The following is a 9,335-nucleotide window of genomic DNA, read 5'->3' on the forward strand; positions in this document are numbered from 1 at the left end:
TGGGGCACACGACCACCTCTCAGACCCTCAGTCTCCTCGACCAAAGAGAGGTCAGAGACCCCCTTTGTGGACCAGGCTTAACACCTGGGGCCTAGTAGGTGCTGGGCTTCAGTGGCCCCTCGTCCAAGTGGGAGAGAGGGCACAGGGCCTCAGGACCTGGGTTCTGCCCTGTCACCTCCCAAAAGGGTAAACAGACCCAGGAGGACAGTGAGTCCCCTGGGCCTCCAATCAGTGGAGCTGCTCTGGGACACCAGTCAGCTTTGCTCAGTGAACCGCGCAGCACCTGGGGATGGCCTATGAACGCAGCCCCTGTGGCTCTGGGCTCATTTCCAGGCTTTGCTCAGGAGCTTGTGTGTGACCTCAGGAACTTCTGTGTGATGTCAGGAGAGTCGCACGGCCTCTCTCAGCCTGTTTTCCCATTTGGGACACGGGTCCTAAGAACACAACTTCTCTGTGTACCTAGATCTCAGCCCAGAGCAGGGTCTTGCACACAGCAGGCCCTCACTTTCTGCTCGGGAAGCAAGGACCAAGGGGACACCCACCCCCACTCGTGCCCCTCCCTGGGTCTCCGGGCGTCTCTCCAATTTCCAGGGGAGAGTAAGGGCGCCACCGCGTGGCCGAGACGTGAAGCGACTCCTGGCAGCTCCAGCCCGGCTTGAAGGGCGTGGGGTCTCCGGACTTTTGTCCCCGAAGATCCCTCCGCCAGGCACGCCGCCTCAGCCTTTGGGTCACCTCCTGGCACCGCATTACCAGGACGCTGCCGCCCCCCTCAGTCTGGCTCGCCTCCGAGATCCGCTCCCTCACGCAGCGTGCAATCTGTAAAGGCGGACCGGGTGCAGGAGTGGATGACTTTATTGCTCGGGCCCCCGTGACCGCCGCCCCTCAGGTCCTCCTCAGGCAGCTGAGCCCTCAGCCATCACTCCGTCTATCCAGGCCACGTAGCTCGCCAAGCGCGTGTAGATGCCGGGCTTCTTGCGGTTGCCACAAACACGTGAGCCCGAGGTGACCACGCCCTCGGCCACGCCGCCGCACACCAGCGGGCCTCCAGAGTCACCCTGCAGGGAACGATGTCATGAGGTCCGGTGCAGGGCCGCCGCAGGCGTCCGGCCTGCCCTTCGGCGTCCGGTCCTGCTCCACCGGCGCCTGCTGCAATCCCCCTCAGCCCGCCGGTCCCAACAGTTCCCTCGCTCGTCAATCTCAGGCCCCGCCCACCAAGGCCCCACCTCCGCCGGCTTTCGGTTCTGCCCCTCTCCGGGCTCCAGTCCGCACTCCGTCCCACGGAAGTGGAGCAGCCCCCTCCTCCGACCCTGCCCCACTCCTGGTCCTCTCCAAGCTCGGGCCCCAACTCGTCCGCACCCTCTTCCAAATCCCACCTCTCCTCCCAACCCTGCCTAGATCTCAGGCCAGCCACGCCCACCCAGTCTGTGTCATTGACCCTCCCATCTCAGCCCCCACACCTGCCTCAGGCCACGCCCACTCTCCTGGGGGGGGCACTCTGCGAGCTCCCCCGCACGACCCGCCCTTTCCATCAGCCTCGCCTCCCGTATTCCCGCGCGCCCCGCCCATTCTGTTGGCTCCGCCCCCAGCAGGCCGGCCCCCCCCCCCCGCCCCGCCCTCCCGAGGCCGCGGCTCCCACCCCTCTACTGGCCCAGCCCCGCCCTTGCACCTTGCAGCTGTCCCGGCGGCTGCTCTCCGCGCACATCATGCTCTTGGTGATGGTGCCGTCATGGTACTTGCGCAGGTTGCAGGTGGCACGGTCGAGCACCGGCAGGAGTAGGTGCTGCAGGCGGTCGGGCCGCCGGCCAGTGTGGCTGACCACGCCCCAGCCGGCCACGTCGCAGAGCGTGCCGGCCGCCACTTCGCGGTCCTCGCGCTGCCAGGGCAGGGGCTGCACGGCGGGGCCCAGCACGGCCTTCTCAGAGAGCTAGGGGTTGGGGCGGAAGGGGATGTTAGCGTCGGGGCGGGGGCGGGGGCCCCGGGGCAGCACGGGGGACTGGGGCTAGACTCAGCAGACCTGCAGCAGGAGGAGGTCTTGGTCGATGGTGTCCGGCCGGCTGTCCGGGTGGGGCACTGCGCGTAGCACGTCGTACAGGCGCTTGGAGGGCTCCGGCTGTGACAGGGAGTGCGCGCCTAGGAGCACCTGCACCTTCCCGTCGGCCCTGGGAGTGGGGTGGACCCACATCAGAGCCACGTTCCCGCCCCACTTCACCCCACCCCGTCCCGCTCTTTGCCCCAGGCCTCTCACACATCCTCCAGGCAGTGCGCTGCGCTCATCACCCACTGCTCGGCCACCAGGAAGCCTCCGCACACGTGCTTGCCCTTCACCTGCACGGATGCCATGTAGGGCCGCGAGTGGGACATGGCCTCTCGGCCGCCCAGGATCCTGCCGCGGGGCTGAGCCGCTGGAGGTAGTCAGGTCAGCGTGAGGACTTCGGGGGTGACTGCAGCCCCCCGCTAGGATTCCCTCTCTATCCCGAGGCGGCTCCAGCACCCCTCAGACCTGGAATTCCATCCTTACAATCCTCCCCCACAGAGTTGCAAACTCCGGGGGGCCCAGGGAGGAATGCCCGAGAAGACAGACGATAGGGAGTGACCGAGTCTGGGGCAAACTCCATACCTACACATTGGGCCTGAGGCTTCAATTTAAACATAAGGAAAGCCGGACTGTCCAAACCCAGCACCCCTGCCAGCCATTTGCCCCTCAAGCTGCCAGTTTTCCAGTGTGTGGAAAGCTAGGTTCAAAGTTTTGAGAATTCCCCCTGGTGGTCCAGTGGTTAGGACTCGTTGCTTTCACTGCCGAGTGCACGGGTTCAATCCCTGGTGGGTGAACTAAGATCCCACAAGCTGCGCAGCCCGGCCCCCTCCCCCCCAAAAAAAACCCCCACCAAAATTGTAAGAATTCCTTGGTTTTCAGAGCCTTCTGTTCACGTGAAACCTGCCCCCTCCCTGCCCACTTAGGGGGCTGGAGGACAGTCCTGTCTGACGGAGCAGGCCCCCTGGCTGACCGCCCTGCAGGCTGGTGGCCCCCAGCGGTCACCGCAGGCCCAGGTCCACTCACCACACACGGCCGCCCCGAGGAGGATCAGAGCTGCCAGGTGCAGGGAGCGGTCTGCCATGATGCTGCCGTGGCCTTGACACTGACCCAGGCCAGGCCCTGGGGGTGCTTTTATGAGGGTGGAAGGGGGCGGGGGCTCCCACAGGTCCTATCGGCCGGGAGAGCAGCAGCCCAGTTGGGCAAGGGGAAGCTGCCTGTCCAGCCTCCCCAGGGGTGTGGTTGTCTTCCACAGACTTTGTACCAAGAGTATAGACAGGCTGCTTGGCGTGCGTCCCGCCTCTGTGAGCCTGGCCCACGGCTGGCCCCGGTGTGGGGAGCAGTCCCTCAGGATTGGCAGCAGGCAGAGCAGAGGGATGGACCTACACCCAACCCCATGGCCCCGTCTCCCCAGAGTGCCTTTGCAGCCCCAAAGTTTCACAACAGCAGCTGGAAACCACAGTTTGTAAACAACCCACTTCCTCATTTTCTGCTTCTCTCTTCTTTCTCTTCCTCCTGCAACGTGGAGAGAAGGTCGGGTGGGGGTGGGGGAGAGGTCATCCAACACCCTTGTCCCTGTTGCTGTGGCTCTGGAGCTTGATACCCCAACATGTAGAATATTGGAAAGGTGGTGTGTATGGGGCAGCTGGAAAGACTGTTGGATACAAGTCACAGAAAAACCGAGGCAAACTGGGTGGAGCCTTCTACAAGGAAATTACTACGTGGAAAGTTCATGGGTCTACCTTCAGGTGTAGCTTGATCCAGTTACCTGAACAAGGTCAGGTTTCTGCCTTTGGTTCCTCCTTTCCTCCTTGATAGCTTTTCTCCTCACCAGGCTCCCCTGTTGTGACCCCAGGGGCCCCAGACTCAGCCCAGGAGCTCAGTCAGCCCCTCTGCAAATTCCCCATCACTCTAGCCAGAATCTCAAGCCTGCCTCTGACTGGCCGAGCTTGGATCTCATGCCCCTACACCGTCACTGTGGGCAGGGAATGGCAGGTTCTGAGGAGCAGAACCTGGGTCACGTGACCCTCTATAAGTTGGGGATGGTGGGTCAACATCTCATGAACCTACTAGGGGGAGATGCTGCGTGTGACCAGAAGGGTGGGGAGGACCTCAAGCTGTTCCCAGTGGGAACAGTGCACAATCTTTTCCCCTCTACTTCTTTTCATGGTGAAAAGAAAAATAGAAAACAACATAGCAAATGCGATTTGTTAGATCCCAACATGTTTTCTTACTCAAATCAGAAACTCTGAAACGAAAGCCCATTCGCATGTGGAGTCCAGATTATGTAAGTAAGAGTGTTGGAAATTGCAACAAAATTTGGAAATGACCCAACAAGACAAGATGGTTCAATAAATAACCCTGCATGTCCCCGGATGCTTCGTTGACATGGAAAGACCGCCAGGGTGTAGTAGTAAGTGGAAAAAGTGATTGCAGGGCAGTGGGTCACCTTTCTGAGCCGCTGGCACTTGGGGGGAGGTGTGCCCCGGTGACAACCTGCCGGAAGAGCTGGCAGGCAGAGGGAACAGCAAACGTAACGACCTTGAGGTGGGACCCCCGGGGGGGGGGTGCTGCAGGGATGGGGTATTTGAGGATTTGGCACGAGGGGACAGAGAGGGAGAGATTTATCCTGGCCCCCTGGTGTGGGGTCCGGGGTGGGATAAGGGGTGTTACCTGATGTTACGTCTCTCATTTGCTCGCTTGGGTGATTGTTTCCCCCACCATCAGACTGTGAGCCGAGTGATGGCAGAGGCCACATGTGTCGTGGTCCCCACCTGTGGCCCCAGGAGGTTCCTTCTCAGGCTCAGAGGCAGAAGAGGGGTACAGGCTGGTCGTCTCCCCCAGGGCTGTGACTCCTTCGGGGCTGGGTGTTTCCTTGTGAAACATCTGATCGGCTTTGCCCCCCGACCCCTGCCAAGGCAGAAGGCTGGGGAAGTGGGGGAGGGATTGTCTCCCCACCCAGTGAGGCCAAGGCTGGCCTGGGACCCCAACCCCTGGCTGGGTCCTTCCCAGATAGTGCCTCACTCTTCCCCACAGGGAAACAGGCTCAGAGACAGCAAGCAAGTTGCCCAAAGTCACAGAGGTAGGACTCAAACCCAGGCTCCTGAGCATGGCTTCACAGCTCTCTGCACCTCCACTTCCTCATCTGTAAAGTGGGGCAACTCATAGGACCTGCCTCGAGGGTGGAGAGGACCAGTTGAGTGAATACTTGCAAAGACTCAGAATGATTTCTATGCCTTGTAAGCACTCATGAACACTTGCTACAGTGCTTTTCATTATCGCAACCTGCAACATTAGTTTAATTATGCTTTATAGGAGGAAAAACCAGAAACGGCAATCAGTATCCTTTTGTAGAGGATGGGGAAGGGACTTCTTACCCCAATGCCCTGAATTAGCTGCCACCTGGTGGCAGCGTACTCATGACATGCCCAAGACATTCTCCTGAGGACTTTCGACACTCGGTTGCACAACCAACAAAACACCCAGACACATTCTACAAAACAGAATGTTTTTATTGTGCCAGGTGCCGCATGATGCTGCATGGGAAGGGCCCAGCCAGGGGCAGGTGAGGTGGGGTGACAGGAGAAGCCCCTTCTAGCAGGTCCTGCCTGCAGCATCCCTAGGGTGGAGAGAGGGGCCGTTATCGTCTCCGTAGAGGTGGATGATGGAGTTGATCCAGTCTGCAAACTTGGCAACGGAGACAAAGGTGTCTGGGAAGATCCCAGAGCCGCAGCCCCCTCGGATGAAGGAATCGATCCCATGGACCAGCCCGTTGCAGACCAGGGGCCCGCCGGAGTCCCCCTGTGGAGCCAGACAAGTTCGGGAGGCAGGCTGGGCTTCCAGTCCCCACCCTCACACCCCCATCCACCTCCTTCAGGGTCGGGGATTCCTTCCACGGGTCTGGCTGTAGTCCTGGTTGCTGCAGCCTGGATGGGAGCGGGGTGGTGGCTCGGGGGGACATGGGGTACGTACAAAGCAGATGCCAGCATGATGGCCTGGCACCAGGGTGCACACGTTGGAGGGGCGGCAGAGGGCTGTCACCACGGTCGTGTTGAGCTGCTGCAGGACTCGGGACGGTGGCCGGTTCGTGCCCAGCTGGCCCCAGCCCATGGCCACACACTGAACCCCTTCGCCCACGCCTTGGTCCTGGGCGGGCAGCCGGGCCACCTGCACGTTGGTGTTGATGGTGGCCATCCCACTGAGCTGCAGCAGGTGGGACGGAGCAGTGGCATGTCACAGAGGGTGGGGAGTGACGACCCTCGCCTCTCTGGGCCCTGGTTTCCCCAACCGAGGCTCCACCATGGTCCTGGGATGTTTCAGAGCAGGACACCTGCCCTGCAGGGTGCCTCCCACTTCAAGCCTCAGTTTCCCCATCTGTAAAGTGGGAGCAGTCACCGTGGCTCAGGGCATCCCTGGATCTGTCTTGAGTGCAATAAACAGTAGGTAATAAAGCAAACTATGGGCCACAGCAACGACCATAAAACCCTTCTTCTAGAACATTCCCTGAGAATAATCATAGCTGGGCAAACAGAGGGGAAAGGCAGGTTTCTCCCTCCAGTCTCCCACTGGCCCGAATGTGGGGAATTTTGCCCCATTTGGCAAAGAGGGAGACTGTCCCTGCCCTCCGCCAGCGGGCACAAAAATACCTTTCTGTCACCTCATCTAATCTCTGACAGCCCTGCACGGCGGGGGTGAGGGGGGGGGAGTATTTCTCTGTTTTACAGAGGGGGAGACTGAGGCACACAGAGATGGGGGCAACACCAGGTCTGCGCCCGCCAGCCTTGTCCCCCAGCCTCCTGCCCCTCCCCCGCCCTCCCCAAGCCTCCCGCGGGCCCTTCCTGCCTCGTCGCCGGCCGCGCACCTGGAGAACCACGATGTCGTTCTTCAGGCTCAAGGGGTTGAAGCCGTTTTCAAAGACCCGCTGGACCCTGAACGTCTGCCGGGTCCGCTCTCGCCGCCGCAGGTTATGTGCCCCCAGCACCACGCGCACCGACCGGGAGTTCCTGGGGCGGGGGGACAGGAGGTGATTGGGGCGCCCCCGGGGTCGGGAGCGGCGGAGAGACCCCGCCCGAGCGCAGGAGGCCCTGCAGACCCTCGCGCCTTCGCCGGAAGGCCCCACCCCGGGCCCGCAGCACGGCCCGCGCGACCCTCGCGCGGCGGGCGGACTGGAACCCGAGATGGGGACGCGCGGGGACACTCACAGGTCGCTCAGACAGTGCGCGGCCGACAGCACGAAGTTCCGCGCGATCAGGGCGGCGCCGCAGAAGTGGCGTCCGCGCCTCTGCAGGGACGCCATGAAGGGCCACGCGTGCGGCCTGGCCGGCCGGCCCCCCACGATCTCCGAGGCCAGCGCGGGGCCTGGGGGCAAGGGCGGTGGCGGCGGTGAGCGGCCCGGAGGAGCCCCGCCCCCGCCCGGGAACCACCCCCCCCCTCCCAGGACCCCACCGGGTCGGGTTCTTGGCGTGCTTGTTGCCCAGAGAGGGGAGGGGGCCTGCACGGTCCCCCTGCCAGGGCGCAGCTAGATCTGGACTTCACCCGCTGGGAGTCCCCAGAGACCCCGCTGTTCAGACCTCACCACTCAGGACCTCAGCCTCCTCCTTATCCCAGCTGTCACTCCCCATGAGGATGAGGGGGCCGGGAGGGTCCCCAGCAGGTGGAGAGGCAGGAATGGACCCCAGGGACAGACCCGGGCCCCGCTCACCGCCCAGCAGCACGGCCAACAGGACAGCGGCCAGGGCAGGGCTGGAGGGTCTGCAGCTTTGGATCATGGTTGGGCGGGAGCTCTGGCGTCTCTGCCCTTTGTGCCCACCTGCCCCTCTTATAGCCCCCATGGCCGGAGGCCGTTGCAGTTGCCCGTGGGGGAGCCTGGTGCCCCCGCTTCCTCTCCGCATCCTGGGACGTGGGGGACGAAGGGGTGATGGGAAGAACAGCGGGGAGAGGATGTGTGCAAGGGGCGGGGCTGGCTCCAGGAGGGTCCCCAGATCAAACTCAGGATGCACAGTTAAATTGGAACGTCAGATAAACCTTTTTTTTTAAGCATAAGTGTATCCCAAATATAAGCACAGGATGTACTTACGTACAAAGTTAGTCTTTGTTTATCCGACATTCAAAGTTAGCTGGGCGTACTGTATTTTTGCTAAATCTGGCCAACCCGGCCCAGAGGAGTTGGCTGGGACGCCCACGTGCCTCAGTTTACCCAGGGCAACGGCAACCACGTGCACGCAGCCCTGTCCTGACATTTGGGAGGCGTGGCAGGGGCCCCCCCATGAGCTGCCTACCCAGTGACATGGTGGGGGAACTGGGCTTTGAACCCAGGTTCCCACAATGCACAGCTGGAGGGAGACTTGCTGCCTATTCCTCAGCCTTGGATCTCCCTCTTGGAGCCCGGACTTCCAACCTCTCTTTGGTTGTTGCTCCTAACAGGGAACTCACTCCCACCTGGGACCTGGTCAGTCTCTGGGGGCCCTCAGAGGTTCTGGGAAGGAATCCCTCCCCCCCCCACCCCACCCGCACCCCTCTGAGCTTCTCTGAACCCCCTTCCAGCCTGAGGCAGAGGAAAAAATTCCCGCCCAGGCCTGGAGGCTGGACCATGGATCTCCAACCAAGTTTGAGAACTTCAGCCTGGACCTTGGAAGAACTCAAGCCGAACAATGGAGATGGGGTCCACCAGGGCCAGTTCCCAGCCCCGTGGCCCCCGTTCACCTTCCCACCCCCCACCCCCCACCCCCGTCCCAGGCTGCTCCAGCTGCAACGGCCGTAGCCAAGGCTGTCGCAAGAAGCAACGTTCTCCTGGCTCGGAGCAGGGTTCAGGGGAGGGAACCAACGGATCCATCTGCAGGAACAGGCAGGCGGGGGCCCTCAGGGACACCCAGAGGCGGGCTGGGGCTGGAGTCCAGTTTGTCCCCGGGCTCCTCCTTGGTGTGTGGCCACAGGCAAGCAAACCCCCATCTCTCCCCTCTCGGTGGGGTCCCCACCCTGTTGAGTTAAAGTTACCATAGAGCACTTGGTAAGCACCTGCTGTATCCACAACCCTGTTTCCAGTGGGGGTGGGAAGAATGGAGGAGACCATGCCTCAGGCAGGGAGACCGGATTTAAACAAAAGCTGCATCTATATTGAGCACCACCTGTATGCTGTTTCCTCACAGGTCATGGTGGCTAAGCTTGTGGACTCTGGGTTCAGATCCTGGAGTGGCCACTTGCCCACTATGACTTCAGGCTATGGATGTAACCCCTCCATGCCTCAGTTTCCTCGTCTGTAAAATGGAAGTTATAGGCTCCCATCTCACAGGATTGTCCCGAGGAT

At 61.7% G+C, this 9,335-nt stretch overlaps 2 protein-coding genes across 2 annotated transcripts; both read right to left on the minus strand.

Annotated features, from left to right (window-relative positions):
• Nucleotides 1–835: 835 nt before the first annotated feature.
• On the minus strand, nt 836–3,184 carry CFD (complement factor D). The gene is made up of 5 exons (XM_061188914.1): nt 3,059–3,184; nt 2,246–2,402; nt 2,015–2,159; nt 1,667–1,924; nt 836–1,055 (listed from the first exon to the last, which is right to left on the minus strand). Exons 1-5 carry the CDS (start codon nt 3,114–3,116, stop codon nt 894–896), a joined length of 780 nt encoding a protein of 259 aa, XP_061044897.1. The 5' UTR covers nt 3,117–3,184; the 3' UTR covers nt 836–893.
• Nucleotides 3,185–5,626: 2,442 nt separating this feature from the next.
• On the minus strand, nt 5,627–7,800 carry ELANE (elastase, neutrophil expressed). The gene is made up of 5 exons (XM_061189080.1): nt 7,734–7,800; nt 7,234–7,390; nt 6,894–7,035; nt 6,005–6,235; nt 5,627–5,833 (listed from the first exon to the last, which is right to left on the minus strand). Exons 1-5 carry the CDS (start codon nt 7,798–7,800, stop codon nt 5,627–5,629), a joined length of 804 nt encoding a protein of 267 aa, XP_061045063.1.
• Nucleotides 7,801–9,335: the final 1,535 nt, after the last annotated feature.

Source organism: Eubalaena glacialis, chromosome 4 (assembly GCF_028564815.1).
Source record: "Eubalaena glacialis isolate mEubGla1 chromosome 4, mEubGla1.1.hap2.+ XY, whole genome shotgun sequence".
In the NCBI taxonomy this organism is placed as follows: Eukaryota; Metazoa; Chordata; class Mammalia; order Artiodactyla; family Balaenidae; genus Eubalaena; species Eubalaena glacialis.

Coding starts and splice junctions, on each gene's coding strand:
- ELANE (XM_061189080.1), bottom strand. CDS start 7,800: ATGATCCAAAGCTGCAGACCCTCCAGCCCTGCCCTGGCCGCTGTCCTG. Junction 7,391..7,733: donor GTTGGCCGTGCTGCTGGGCG/GTGAGCGGGGCC, acceptor CCTTGCCCCCAG/GCCCCGCGCTGGCCTCGGAG. Junction 7,036..7,233: donor GCGCACTGTCTGAGCGACCT/GTGAGTGTCCCC, acceptor CCCCCGCCCCAG/GAACTCCCGGTCGGTGCGCG.
- CFD (XM_061188914.1), bottom strand. CDS start 3,116: ATGGCAGACCGCTCCCTGCACCTGGCAGCTCTGATCCTCCTCGGGGCG. Junction 2,403..3,058: donor CCTCGGGGCGGCCGTGTGTG/GTGAGTGGACCT, acceptor GACTACCTCCAG/CGGCTCAGCCCCGCGGCAGG. Junction 1,925..2,014: donor AAGACCTCCTCCTGCTGCAG/GTCTGCTGAGTC, acceptor CCCAACCCCTAG/CTCTCTGAGAAGGCCGTGCT.